Source organism: Cottoperca gobio, chromosome 18, assembly GCF_900634415.1.
Source record: "Cottoperca gobio chromosome 18, fCotGob3.1, whole genome shotgun sequence".
NCBI lineage: Eukaryota > Metazoa > Chordata > Actinopteri > Perciformes > Bovichtidae > Cottoperca > Cottoperca gobio.
Window position 1 is genome coordinate 14,423,327 of NC_041372.1, and position 15,422 is coordinate 14,438,748.

At 41.4% G+C, this 15,422-nt stretch overlaps 1 protein-coding gene across 1 annotated transcript in view; it reads right to left on the minus strand.

The window, feature by feature from the left end:
* Positions 1 to 911: 911 nt before the first annotated feature.
* The window catches only part of LOC115023533 (protein NLRC3-like), a 16,596-nt gene continuing 2,085 nt past the window's right edge, over positions 912 to 15,422 (minus strand). The window contains exons 2-11 of the mRNA XM_029454575.1: positions 9,661 to 9,747; positions 8,431 to 8,523; positions 8,275 to 8,358; positions 8,107 to 8,202; positions 7,443 to 7,615; positions 5,558 to 7,328; positions 5,267 to 5,440; positions 4,776 to 4,949; positions 4,463 to 4,509; positions 912 to 4,220 (exon numbers count right to left, since the gene is read on the minus strand). Of these exons, the coding sequence (XP_029310435.1) occupies positions 3,688 to 4,220; positions 4,463 to 4,509; positions 4,776 to 4,949; positions 5,267 to 5,440; positions 5,558 to 7,328; positions 7,443 to 7,615; positions 8,107 to 8,202; positions 8,275 to 8,358; positions 8,431 to 8,523; positions 9,661 to 9,725 (3,210 nt within the window). The 5' untranslated portion in view covers positions 9,726 to 9,747 and the 3' untranslated portion in view covers positions 912 to 3,687. The remainder of the gene's footprint in view (positions 4,221 to 4,462; positions 4,510 to 4,775; positions 4,950 to 5,266; positions 5,441 to 5,557; positions 7,329 to 7,442; positions 7,616 to 8,106; positions 8,203 to 8,274; positions 8,359 to 8,430; positions 8,524 to 9,660; positions 9,748 to 15,422) is intronic.

Consider the following 15,422-nt stretch of genomic DNA (forward strand, 5'->3'; position numbering starts at 1 on the left):
TCTGTCATGTTTCACCTGAGTACTCTTCTCTGGTAGAAGTCAGGGCTCTTATTGTGACACATGGCTGAAGGGACTCCCCCCTCCCTCAGTGTGTCTGTGCTGGGGGGGGGGGGGGGGCGACAGCTGGGACACGAAGCAGCCAAACAGCCCCGCCCTTTACTGTGAGCCAGTGAACCATTCATCCCAATATGACAAGTAGGACAATCCATTATGTTCTGTACACATGAACCGATACTGAGACAGTTGCATGTCGCTCACTAACACAACGTTCATTCAAGCGATAATGTAAACGTCCCGGCTATTCTCAGTATGTTTGTGTTCTCAGTTATGGTTCAAATGTTTGCCGTTGTTTATATGTTTGTCTTCATATTTGTGAACAAAGAGAAAACACAAAAGCTGTGATGTGAATTAAATGTAGATTAAAGGAACTGTTTGACATTTTGGGAAATACGGTTATTCGCTTTTTTTCCAAACGGTAAGATGCGAAGATCGATTCCACTCATGTTTGTTTAGTAAATATCAAGCCGGGAGACGTTAACTTAGCTCGCCATAAAAACTGAAAGCAGCAGGAAACACATGGCTCCGTTAACCACCACCAACAACATGCCTATCCTCAAACGTACTTTCACTTTGGAGGCAGAGACAGACAAGTGTACAGACACACTGCATATACTGAATTAAAAACATTAGAATCGTCGGTGAATTCAAGTGAGTCTGCAGAAAACGTGCAAATGTGATGATATGGGGACATCTAGTGGAGAAGAATAACGATGAGCAGTGACTCCTACATGTACGATACAGAGCCAGGACATAACTGAAGTGACATTAATGAGTGTGTAGGGTTACATCTGAAACACAGTGGCAAGAGAATAATAAGTTATTGAAAGGGACAAAGAACCGTAACTGAAACGTTTACATCTCCTGTATATTTTTATTGATAGGTTACATGAAAACAACAGTCAGACACAACACACGAAGAATTAATGAGCAGAAGCCATTTTTATACATCGTTCTTAAATGTTCTCATGTTTTAGTTGTTGTGCGCTCCAGGGAACATGGTGTGGAGTTGTTTTGATAAGAATGGCATTTATCTGTTTTTACAAACGAACCCTTTACATGTGACATTGAAAACCAGATGTGAAATATTAAGAATAATATATGAATATACTGTATATGAAAACATTTTTAACACATCTGAAACACCCAAATCTACAGAGAATTTATTTTGCACAAACACAATCCCTACACTCGTTATCACAACCACAACAAACAGCCTGCAGAATTAAGGACACACAATTGAAATGTAAGACAAAACCAGAGCAATATTAAAATGTGATGTTATCGTGACATCTTACAGCGAGTTGATCAAACCTAAACTATTTCCACACAAACCTACAATATCCAGGTGCAAAGCATTTACACAACACATGACGTATGAAGTCAAAGCGAACACGGCTCAACACACACGGAGGCTGATACCGACACAACGAGCTTCAGTCGAGCTGAAGATCAGTGATGAATCTTTCAAATGAGCGGCGACGACTTTTAGCTTTAAAGTGCAAAAAAGCTGTTTTAGAGCTAATGTGGTTTTTTTTGTTGTTTTTTCCATTTCACACACATTATAACTACTTATGTTACTACTGCAGTATGGCGCCATGTTTTTGAGTATAAAGCGTGATGTTTATCCTGTACAGATGTAGATGTGACTCCACAAACACTTAATAAAACGTTTGTCTTTTTATATTGACCCAATGTTGTGAGAGCTCACGCGTTACAACATCATTCATATTATGGTTAAAGTTTGTTTGGGTTCAGACACAAATACTGGTTATTTTGTCGTAATGTTTAAAAGAATAACGACATGGATATGTTGGGGAACAAATGTGCTGAAGGTTAAAATAAATATTGACTCTTGGTAGGAACGCGTTTTATTCAAACGTCCATAATTCAGTCGCATTCTGAATATGAATTATAGGGCTGCACTACACGAGCGCTATACTACACAAATACTATTGCTGAATATGGCGATAACAATATTACTTGCGATGGTGTAACGCTGCTTTCAGGGCTTCAATACAACAAACTGTTGAATTAAGAACATTAAAGTAAAAATATTTCAAAATGCTTTTATAGAAGTGAACAAAAGGCAACAATAAAAAAAGTGATAGATATTTGAATGAGTTTAAAGAGACCAGAAGAAACCTTTAAAATGTAACTAAGTAAAATAACGCAGTGTTTTGCAACGTGTAGAAGTAAAGAGCGAAGTTACTGTAAGTTGAGTGTTAAGAACTTTCCAAGAATAGATAAAGTAAAGAGCAGCTCGAGTCCTTAATGTACTATTTGTGACGATCATTAATGCGTATGAAGAGTCTGAACACACAGATGTATCCGGCGTGAAATGTGACCAAATGAAACAGATAAACATCGTGAGACATGAACTCTGAGTGGCACAACAATAGTCCAGCCACTAACTTAACTGAAACTATTAAAAACAACACATATGTACATCCCTATAATGAAAAGAAAAAGGCATAAAACAGTGATATCAAATTGTACGATTTGATGTAACTCTCGTAAAGAACACCCTACCCACATTTCCCGTCACATCGTTGAAGCTAAAGATGCTCTGACTTCTGTTTCACTGCGGCTTTAAGAACACGGGATACCATGCTTCCAGATGTCGCCCCATTCATTTCAATGAGAGTTGCACCCAGAAGGTACATAGCGATACATTTCAGGCTTCTGCAAATGTTGTGCACATGCATTGTAAGCGACTTTCTCACGCTAGATTTGGAAACTTTAAAGACCCCTCCTCAACACTTTCTGGAGGGCGGGGGCGCATGTTTCTGTATTTGGTTGTATTGTCTCACTTCGCAGACATTCTTCTAAATCAGTCTTTCTCAAAGAGTGGTCGTGGTCCGCGGACCGGATGCAGGTGATTCAGCAGCTACAAGTGGTTCTGTGTGCGTTACCACACAGGTCCCAGGAGAGCGGTTCGCCGTCCAACCACCACCCGGCTGAAAGCTGTGACACTTGGCTTGAACGCAGAAAGTCCAGCGCTCAAGTGAAGAGAAGATATCACAGCGACTACATCACATTTGGATTTTTTTGGACTGGAGATGAAGAGGATCCCAATCCACTGTGTTCTGTGCTACGAGTCGTTGGCGAACGAGGCTCTGAAACCCGCCGAGCTCAAGCGACATGTTGAGAGTAAACACAAGGATTACTTTGGGAAACCTTCAGGATCTTTTGAGAGCAAACGATCTTGCTGTGGGTACGTTCTCTGTACGGACATACACTCAGTAATAAATGTAGTCTGTTGATTTAATGTGTGAAGGAGCGATATAGAGACGGTCACATGAAGCTCATTATTAGTCAGTTGTGATATACTGTTGGAGTGGTGAGCAGGACTATTGCTTTTGGATGTTTGGGGAGTCAGGTGGTCCGTGAGTGTTGTTTTATTGGTTAAGTGGTGCTTGGTCTGAAAAGGTTTGAGAAACACTGATCTAAATGCTTTGCATGTGTTGAGCTTTGTCTATTTACATGAATGAAAAGTGACATGATGGCAAATCACACGAGACTGAACGAGTCAGACCGCTCTCCAACCGACGACCTCTAGTAGTCCCTTGACTGTAGGGGACATGTCCCGACCCTCCACATATCTACCTCTTTGCAGTGAAAGTTTAGCTATGTTATCTTACCAAATAAGGCAGAAGACTGAGTGTGAAGTTCAACAGCAGGATAGAGCGGCTCATTGAACTTTGTTTTGAACGTATGGAGGTGGGTCCGACTGACGGAGGAAACTTTGTAGAAGGACAGCGTGCCAGCCGCACGATCCAGATACACTCCCAGCCGGCTGGAGCGCAAGCAGAAGGAAGATATGTTGACACTCTTATTGTCATGCATAACAAAACAACCATGATCAGAGCAACTAATACACCAAGACTTGTTGTTGCATCCCAGCTTGCAATCATTCGCATTCCCTTTCCTGCCAATGGTTCTGTACGTTAACCCGATGGTGAAGGGCTCCAACACCTCGACCTCCCAGTAGCTGCGCAGATTTAGACTCTGTTCACACAGCACCTGTTGGTGGTGATCAAACCTTTCTTCATCATGGGGATATTGCTGCTCGGCCTTCACCCAGGTCACCTTTCTGTTCCCTTCAGAGAGAATGAGGTTCTTGTGGGCTGTGCTGGGGTCCAAAGTGAGCTCACAGGCATCTGGAGGTAAGAAACACTTTATTTTGGGAGCATAGATTGTGATTATCGAGCTGCGCAGCAATACAGTCAACAAGTGACTAAGAAACCCATGAGAGAAGGTGCCTTCCCTCAATATTCTTGTTCTTGTGATGCAAAAGGTGCAGTAGAACATTTTTGTTCACCAATTCATTGAAATGACTATTTGTATTTATCCCTGTGGTCACAACATTCAGCAAAGCTCCAGGATTTCTACATATACTTACATTTCTTGAATCCGTCTTTCATCCGGTGACTTCCACCATGATCAAGACTGTGAAGGAAAATGAGGATTAAAGCTTTCAGACAAAGAACAACCATTTAACTCATGCTGCCCCCTGAACGATCCACCCTATAGTGCTACGTGACTACACTGTACCAGAATTCGGTCTGATCGTAGGGAACCCTTTAACAGAACCTTGAGTAGTTTCACAGTTGGCAATACATTCTTCTCTCATCGTAGAGCAGTAAAGGTTCTCCATCATTCTCACTCAGTTCAGTAGAAAAGTCAAAACTCTGGAACTCCAGCATTATAATTACTTGAGTACGTTGAGCTTGTATTGTGGATTTCCCTTCAGCTCAGACATCAGCTCCGCTCCAGAGTCTCCCGGATTGTTGTAGTTCAGGTCCAGCTCTTCAAGATGGGAGGGGTTGGACTTCAGAGCCGAGGCCAGATCAGCACAGCCTTTCTCTGTGACCTGACAACCTGACAGCCTGAGAACACACAGTGTTTGGTTTATTAGCATGCAGCTTTGATATGTAGTGATACAAAGCACCCACACCACCAGTGAGGTTCATGCATCCCTGAATGAATGTAAAGAAGGTAGGAGCAGCCCTTCAGCAGCGCTGGGTGCATATTGAGGCGCTGTAGTGGCAGCTTTAATAATACAGCTGGGGCTGGTGAATGAGGTTTCACATTACATGAGAGTTTGATGGTCGTAGTACTGAAGCAGGAAGCATTGTGGCCCAGCTCAGACTGAAGGAACATCAGTGCAAAGAATGAACTCTGTTATGAAACGTCCAATAAATACCTCAGCTTTTGGAGTCTGCAGCTTTGACTGGACAGTCCATCACAGAGCAGCTTTACTCCGGAGTCTTTCAGGTCATTGTTGCTCAGATCCAGATCTCGTAGAGGCATGTGGGGGAACTTGAGACCAAAGGACAGATGCTTCACCCACTCTTCAGTCACTTTGCAGTCAGCTAGTCTAGGGGTGGATAATAGGGTTATAATATGATAAAGAGAAAGGTGCAACTTTGTAAAGAAATGGATAAAATAAGATCAACAAACATTGTGTTACATATTACAGGGAAGAGAAACTTACATGGCCTCTCTGCTGACCCTCACAGCTGGTATCAGCCTCCTTCTGCCTTCCTCTGATGTGTTGAAACTCTTCAAGTCCAACAAAACCAGATCATTCTTCGATACCTGCAGCATGTAGGCCAGCGCAGAGCATTGCAGCGGAGTCAGCTCTGTTTTTGAATGATCTGACAATTTGAGATATTCCTGAATCTCATCTTTGACTTTATGGTCTCTCATCTCGACCATGATCTGGAAGAGGTTGATGCATGTGTCTGGAGAGAGGGCCTTTCTTCGGAGGGCTTTTAGGTGTATCAAGACTTTTTTTTCGGTGTCTTGGCTTTGGTCCGGCGATGTCAGCAGACCCTCGAGGACTCTTCGGTTGGGTTCTACCAGGAGGCCAAGGAGGAATTGCAAGAAGAAGTCGAGGTGGCCGTTCCTCTTCTCCAATACTTTGTCAATTGTCATCTTTACAAGATCAAGTAAAGTGTGTTCTTCGTCCTTCAGATCAAGGAAGTTGTCGAGCTCTTCTGTTTTCTTGTTTATGAAACAGTCGTAGACAAAAAGAGCTGCAAAGAACTCCTGTATGGTCAGGTGCACAAAGAAGAAGACCTTTTTCTGGGAAAAGACGGATTCTTCCCTAAGAACTGTGGAGCAAAATCCAGAGTAGATGATTGCCTCTTGTATGTCAATGCCACAGTCTGTTAGGTCTTCATCATAGAAGATGAGGTTGTTCTTCTGCAGCTGAACAAATGCAAGCTTACCAAGTTTCAGAAGAAATTCCTTTTGTGTCTTCATAAGCCTTTCTTTGTTTTTCTCACTCTTCTTGTCATATTTTCTGTTTGTGCGTTTTGTCTGGGCAAACAGGAAGTGTGCCATCATCTCTGTTAGAGTTTGGGGAGTTTGAGCTTCCTCGTCTCCCCCAAAGATCTCCTCAAATAATATGGCAGAAATCCAGCAGAAGATCGGGATCTGGCACATGATTTCTAGACTCTGTGAGGAGCGAATGTGCGAAATGATCCTGTTAGGAAGGTTCAAGTCGCCACTAAATTTCCTCCTGAAGTATTTTTCTTTCTGCAGGTCACTGAACCCTCTTATCTCCGTCACCATGTCGACATATTGTGCAGGGATCTGACAAGCTGCTGCTGGACGGGATGTTATCCAGAGGTTAGCTTTAGGAAGAAGGTTCCCCTGGATGAGGTTTGCTAGGAGATTACCCACAGATGTTACTTCAGTGACGGATGTAACCGGCTTGTTTTTAAAGTCCAGTTCAAGTCTGCTTTCATCCAGGCCGTCCAGGATCACTAGAACCTTGTTTTCGTCCAAATCATTGGAACCTTTCAGATTTCGAAGAGCAGGATGAAACTCAATCAGGAGCTTGTGCAAGCTTTTGTCTTCCGTACATAAATTCAGCTCTCGGAAAGCAAGCATGAAAACAAAATCAATATCCTGGTTTTCTGTCTCCTCTGCCCAATCCAGAATGAATTTCTGCACAGAAAATGATTTTCCAATGCCTGCAACGCCCTTCGTCAGCATTGTTCTGCGGGGAATCTCTTGGTGAGTAAAATGTCTGAAGATGTCACTGAGGTGGACTGACTGCTCAGACGTTTGTTGTTGTTGTCGTCTGAAGGAATGTTCTTCATGTGGCCCTTCCCACTCTCCAGTGGTGATGAAGAGTGCTGTGTAGATGCTGTTTAGGAAGTTCTCTTTGTCCCCATCGCCTTCATATGTCATAGCAAATTTCTTCTGCATTGACTTTTTAAGAATCTTCTTTGCTTTCAGAAGATGGCTGCCCCCTGTAACAATACAATGCATTGCAAATTATAATACTGATGACATAATAACCTATTACTAGCATTAGCTGTAGTAGCACTAATTGTAGTATTACATATACAAGTATTTAAACTCACCAGAGTCTTCCTCAGGATCTCTCTGGTGTTCAAGATCTGTTCTGCGTTTCTTCCCACACAACATGCAGGGGCTGTCTGAGCCTTCACACTGTTTGCATGACCTGTGTCCACAGTTTAAATGCACTGGATCCTTCAGAACTTCCTCACACACTGAACAGTTGGACGGCTCCGCGCTGTAGGGTGATAATCAGGGTGAACCCATGTTCTCTAAGCCTCGTCAAAACCAGCAGCTTCACAACGTTGGGCTGAGGATCCAGACTGAACTCAAAGCATATTTAAATGCAGTGACACAGTAAACTGGACTTTGTGTGATCAGACTTCAGTTATGCATCGCAAACTGAGCAAATTAAATAACATACAGATGCAGCCAGAATTCCCCCCCAGCCGTGTAGACTGCTAACCTCACTGTCACACTGTGGTACGTACCTTGGGCTCTGAAACCACACCATGTTTTCAGTTCTGGGGTCATTTGGGGTCACGACTAAAACTTGTGTTCTCTGATTTACATTTCTAGTCTGACATTCTAAGTTTGTCAAACTGCATAACAGAGATAAGATACATACACGTACAACATCAATGGTTCCACCGTTATCAAGCTCTTTATGAATCTTTGATTAACTCACATTAATATGCTTTTGTTTACAGAATACATTAAATCATTTACCTTTTTGTCGTTCCAACACCAAAGTTTAATGGCTGGCTTATCGATCGTTCACTCAGAGAGACGACACTTGGAGCTTTGGACTCGATCGACGGTGAACTAAGAAGAGAGAAAATGTTTGTAAATCACATCGATAACGTTTTATTATTAGTGCACAAAAGTTATGCTTACCTAACACCAAAGTTTAATGGCTGGCTTATCGATCGTTCACTCAGAGAGACGACACTTGGAGCTTTGGACTCGATCGACGGTGAACTAAGAAGAGAGAAAATGTTTGTAAATCACATCGATAACGTTTCATTATTAGTGCACAAAAGTTATGCTTACCTAACACCAAAGTTTAATGGCTGGCTTATGGACCGTACGCTCTTCACAGAGAGACCGCTTAGACCAGAGGACTCTGCTTCTCCCATCTGTGAACTATTAGCGCAGGAATCATCAACATTATTTTACCCCCCCAAAAGTCAGGTTGGGGGGGTAGTTCTTTCCCAAAGTTCAGTAACTTCGGGGTGGAGTTTGCAGCGCACAACATTTCTGACTGACTGAATTTATAAAAATCTTTATCTGAGAGCCGCTTGAGACCGGCCCGGCCGTCAGTCATCAGACTGAGAGCTGTTAATATGTCACATTATTAAGTTTGACAAATGTTTTCAGGAGAGAAAGTAACCATTTGGATTCCCAAAATCTGATAACGCCTCTTTGGAAAAGTCTCGCTGCTGGCCCAACCGTAGGAGTCGCACGCAAAAATGTTCCGTTAAGCAGCCGTCACCTTTTTACACGTCAGCGGACGAATTTGCCAAATCCTTGTGAGTCGAGACAACAAAAGGCTTTTAGTTCCTGGGACTTAAAGTGGAAACCCTTCTTTAGAGTCTCCAGCAGGGGTCACTAACTGGCGGACTGCGGTCTGAGTCCGGACCCAGACGCCGACCTATCCGGACCCGGACCTATAATCAATAAATTATTGAGGGATTTTCTATTTTAACCGGCGCAGCTTTTTTTCGTTTTTACGGCACCGGTTTAGCGGTTCAGGAAACTCGGAGACCAATTACATGCGAGTTAAGCCATCCCACGTGACGCTACGCAGCCAATCAAATCTGTGCATTCCAGGCGGGAAACATTGTGACTCTGAATACAGACAGATGAGAGGCGAGAGGCGGGAGGCGCGTGACAGACGGAAACACGAGTTAGCGATACAGGAAGAGAAGACGGAGAAAGGGAGAGAAACACAGAAGAAGAGACGAGTGAGCGGCAGACAGGGAGAGAACAAGAACTACTCATGGCCTCTCCAAGAAGAGAGAAGTCAACAGAGCTTTCCCACTGGAGCACAAGGGAAACTCAAGCTGCTGCTACACTTTATTTTATTGTTCTAAGATTAAGCACTTTATTTTAAGATACACAATCTTTCAAAAGCTATTTTATTTATTTTCTCTATTTTATTTTGAAATGCATCCTGAGAAGAACACTACACATATCTACAGTATTATAGATGTCATATAGAGAGAGGCCTGCTGTGGAGACGTTTTACATTTAGCTGTTCTGTGATTGGTGTCATATTACCTGCTCGGCTCACTGATTGGCTGTTCAGAGACGGATCTCTTCCTGGTCTTCCTCCTCTCAGCCATTTCTACTGCAGCTGAAACACAACTACAGGAAGCAAAACAACTTCAAGATGTTTGTAAAGGACAAATCTCATTTTATTTTTATCAACAACAGCCGTTTATAATCCAGGATAATCTGCACGAGCCCGATTTTTACATTACATCCATTTGTCCAAAGTAATTTTAAATAAATGCATTAAAGAGTAAGATCAAGAGCTAAACAGTACAAGCGCTTAGAAATGTGGACTAAATGTTCTTTAAGATATCATTTCAACAGTATATTTCCATTTCTACGGGAAGTAACTGAAGTTATCAAAGAAGAGTAAAAGGTTTAAATGTACAAGTATAAGATTCAAATGTAAAGTACTGTCACCGAGTATCGTTGACTGGTATTCATTGCACGTGCAAAAGATCAGGTGAGAGTGAACACCGGTTAAATCAAATATTCACTGCAGGTAGATTAGGAAAATGTATTAATGAATGCCAGCAACAATGTTCGACGGTCATAGCTAATACAACTGCTGTTAAACGATAGAAAGCAATCCTGAATGTTGAAATACATGTGATAAGAGCAAGCATTGAAGATATTAATTGTGTTTCACGATATTTATTTAAAAAAAGCCTACGGAGGGTTCCAGCACAGATCTGGTTAGGGCAGAAGCTATATTAATAATAACGAAAAAGCCTACGGAGGGTTCCAGCGAAGTTCTGGTTAGGGTTCACGGGGAGCTCATATTTAATCAAACAAAGCCCATGGTGGGTGTCCGGTCTGGTACCGGATAAAGCTTATGGTAAGCTTGCATTGATGTAGTTTAATACGAAAACACCTAAGGAAGGTAGCTAAGAAAGCTTAGTTAGTTTAATGTTAAAGAAGTCCTTTGGAAGGCAGATAGGTATAGTTTAATTAAAAGACTTAAGGGAAGCGTGGCTTAGAAGCCAGTGTTGTTTACCAAAGGAGGATAGTGATTATAATCCTGAATTACGTGAGAACCGATGACGATCGCCTCATAGTCTCAGATGTTGTATATCATCTCCTTTGGGGCAAGCATAGTGTAAAACACGTTAAGATTTGTTGTATTGTTGTATTGTTGTGAGTAAAGTGTGTCTAAAGCAGGCCTAAGGCGAGGCTAAGCTAGCGCTGATATTTAGCTAATGCATTGGAGTTTGTAGAACGGGTGAAAACTGTTCAAACTGACTGGTAGACGGTTGTGAAATCAAAGAGAACTGTGGAGTGTATGTGAAGTAGTTTTGAGTTGGAAAAACGTGAAAGCAGGAGACGTTTTTGTGAAAGGCCTCTGAGATTAGGACCAGCTAACGGTGGCCAAGTGATGCTGGGTCGCTAATTCCGCCTACTTGATGTTACGAGGCATGAGAAAGTAAATTGTGATAAACTAAACCTTGAGTCTTATGCTGGAGCATTTTGGGTGGAAATAAAATGCATAAGTGATGTAGTGACCGAGTGATTAAAACCAAATATGCGAGTTTTCTCCAAAATTAAAGGAGAGAAAATTTAGAACAAAGAAACCTCCATTTTCTATCCTTCTTCATCCGGGGGGAATTTAACAAAAAAAAAACCCACATCCGGTTGATAGCTAAATGCCTCTGGTGGACAAAATTGAGACTACAACTAAAAGTTTATAGAAACTTTACAAAATTTAAACACCTCCACCTCCTGTAGGACGGCAATTAAAGTGCACCTACATTTAAAATCGTGCACCAGCAGACAAATTGGTAAATTACAATTAAAAATCCAATTGAATTGAGGAATGCTAAAGAGAAGAAAAATGTGAAACCAGAACCCCAGACTGTAGACCGGACGTGAGAAAAAGGACTGACAAGAGAACATGACTCCCCAGCAACGGGGATCCACACTTCTGGAACCAGGTTGTATATCTGCATTCACACACACTATCATAGTCAATTAAAGGAGGCTGAATTGTAAAGTGTAGAAAACTGTCTCTTATATGTTTTTGAGAAAACATGTTTAATAAGTGTGTGGATGACAGATATGTAGACTTTTAGTGTAATTCTGGAGCAGACAGAAATGATTAGAGCAGAACAGAGCTGCAAAATACTCATAATAAAGAGTGTAAAATAAAAACAATCAGCTAATGATAGATTACGTTCAGAATAAAAAATAATAATAAAAGACTTTAGTATCAGGCCATATTAGAGATGGTATCTGTTTAAGCAAGAAGTGTCAGAGAGAATTAGATCAAGTGTCAGGAGCAATCCATATTTCCGGTAAGGAAAACGGCCATATATAGGATGGCTGAGGTACCAGAGTTACAGGTAGTAAATAAAGTTGTAGTACCAAGAGCATCCAGAGAGCACATTTTTAATAATAGATATAGCAAACGCATTCTTTTCCAGCTAAGTGGTAAAAGAAAGTCAGATTTAGTTTGAATCCAGTTTGAGGGAAAGAAGTGTGCATTTACACAATAACCCCTTAAGGATATGATGAGCGCCTTGATGTAATAAACTACAATTGTTCAAATCAATAGTAAAGAATTTGAGTTACAGCATTTCACAATCAGGCAGAGCACTGGAAGAGGAGAGGAAGAATTTAATTAGAAGCACCTAAACTAATAAGAGACAAATTGTGTAATTTCTGTAGAAGCTGAGTGCCAAATGATGCACTATTAATTAATCCTCTGTCAAAACGGATTTCTAAAAACCCATATCAGTATCTGATAAGATAATAGGGAGTGGAACAGCTGACGAATTATTTAAGAAAATAAAGTTTTGGTAAACTCATCTGTTTTAGAAATACCAGACTATAAGAAGCCTTTTATCTAAACAGCAGACTTCATGACATCAGTATTAACACAGAACCATGGAGATAAGAGTAGACCAGTGGTTCACTACTCTTCACAACTAGACCCAGTAGATAAGGCGATGCCTGACCGCACATGAGCAGTAACTGCAGCTTCAATGGCAGGTCAGGCCTCTGCATCAAGTGTTATTCAGGCCATTGACCTTAACACCAGTGACACATGCAGTGTCAAGTCTTGTTTTCACAACCGCATCTGACTATAGAATAATGTACAACTTTGATCCATCTACATTATTTCCAACAGCTGAAGACGGAGAACCACATGACTGAACGACAGAGACGGACAAGGAACTTCACCAAGACCAGACTTGACTGACGTTCCCTAAGAGGAACCAGAGATAGAAATGTTTGTTAACGGATCATGTAAAGTAACCTAGAGGATCCGAAGGTGACAAGATCTCTGTAGTGACACAGACCGACGTATTAAAAGCAGAAGCTCTTCCTAATCATCTGTCAGCAGAGCAGCAGAACTGATAGCATTGACAGAGACGTGCAGATTAAAGAAAGACAAAGTTGTAAATATCTACACAGACAGTAACTATGCATGTTCAACATGTGTTTGCTCAACAAGTACAGAATAACGGTAGGGTAACATTGACTAATTGACTAATATTACTGACTAATTGACTAATATTACTCACTCTAATAGAAGACTTATTGAAGGCAGTACAGCTACCAAAGTATATTGCTTTATATAAAGGCACAACACGTACCATATGAACTGATCCAGTTTCAGTAGACAACAATATGTAAATGAGAAGACAAACACACCAGAACACAAGACAGATATTGAAAGAGATGCAGAATGATGCTACAAAGTAAGAACAAGCCGTTTGGACTAAGAATAATTACATACAAGACAGAGACGACTTTCGAAAGAACACTTGACCAGAGAAGAACTCAGTACTACCGAGAAGATTATATAAATGTGTGTATTGAGACACGGTATTTGACCATGTCTCAAAAGGGGGAGTATTATATTGAGTATTATATTAATAGAGTATATTCATAGCATTTGATTCAAAGGCCGAATGCCGACTCCAATAAAATCCATGCAGATGTGCTGAAACGGATATTCTGAACTAAATAAATATGAAGGAAATAAATATAGTTTAACGATTATAGACGTGTATAAAATGAGCTGAAGTATTTCCAACACATACAGTAGACGCTATGACAGTAGCTAAAGTGTTTACAGCTAAATGAACTGTAAAATAAGGTAATGTTAGTAAAGGATAATAATGATGATAATAATAAGCTTTATGTAAGAATTGCAGGTCAAAGTACTTGCACTGCAAAAACATAAAACATTAGACAGAATAAGAACATTTAGGGTACAATAATCAGTGTTGATGTAAATAAGTGTGAAAGACTAATGGTATAAAAGAACACTGGAAATCATGCCAAGTTTCCCTATCTGTGCCGGGAAAACTATCAGAGCCATATTTAGAAATATACCACCATTGGGAAAGAGAGGAAGGTAGAGAGGTAGAGGTGTAGAGAGAGAATCCTGGTGACACCTGACACATAAATATATCACCACTCCTGTGAGAGACACTGACTCCATAAAGCAGAAACTGGACCTCTTCGTGGTGAAGTCTGACTACACAGGGAGGTGGTACCCATAGGGGCGCTTGTCTCACCATCAGTGAAGATTCAACAACCCGAAGTTTTAGAAGGGGACTGTGAAATGGGGGTCAGAGTCATCACAGGAGGGTGAGTATAGCCCTGTACACCTGAGACTGCACAACCACGTTAAATGTGATTTCTGTGACGTAATAACCTGTCCCTCTCCCCTAACAATATGCAGAACAGGTCAGGTGGGCAGAGGAGCACAGCTGCCACGGAGAGGAGTGACATGTAAGAAAATAAATGATTGTGATCCATTATTCCTCACCATCGTTTCATCGCATCCCAGAGATTAGAGACTGTTTGTTTAGGCAGCAGAGGTTTTAGGAGCAGGTCCACAAGGACACTTTAGGATAAAGGTAGAAAACAAGAAGACTGCAATCTCCAAGCAGTCAGTAGGAAAGGATATAAAGTTACTACAGTAAGAAATAGAATAGGCAGGGAGACAGGATATGTGGAGAAGAATATGTGGCTTGACTGTAAACTGTATACCACTAGCTCAGTAAATATAGTGTGTGTGTGTGTGTGTGTGTACCAGTCAGGCCCCTCCTTGCTTTAAGCCCAGTCCCAGTAATACTCGGACCAATAACAGAGTAAACCTGTCTGTTAACAATGATGCACAGTGTAACAGAACCACTCAGCCCAATTTGCAAAAATCTCATTAAGAGATTTCCAACTCACAGAACCGATAGCACAAGACTGAAATATGTGCATTGATGACACTGGTCGAGCGTTTCTATGTTTGGCCCACAACAGGTCAAACTCTTGTGAGCTTGAACTCGGCTGAAGAGAAACACAGCACCTGGGGAGAGCTTCAGCTCCACAGCATACAAGAGATGCAGTAGGAGTCCCCGGGGAGTGCCAGAGATCAAATTGGAGCAGGTTTTGACTCATTGTTTTTATGATGGGCAACTACCAATAAGAATGTGGATTAATTACATTCATTGCATCTAACAGAGGTTTATTAATTATTACAAGGGATGCCGTTAAGGGACAAGCTGAACAACAAGCAGCTTCCAGCTTATTGACATGATAGAATGTCTTTAGACGTGCTCCTAGCAGAGAAAGGAGGTGTGTGTGCCATGTTGGATCATCCTGTTGCACAATTATATCAAATAATACTGTTTCAGAGAGATCAGTTACTAGAGCCTTACAAAGATTGACAACATTATATAAAGAATTAGCAGAGAATTCAGGGGTAGAGAATTAGTCTGGTGATGCTATGGAAAGACGGTCCGGGAGATGGAGAGTTCTCA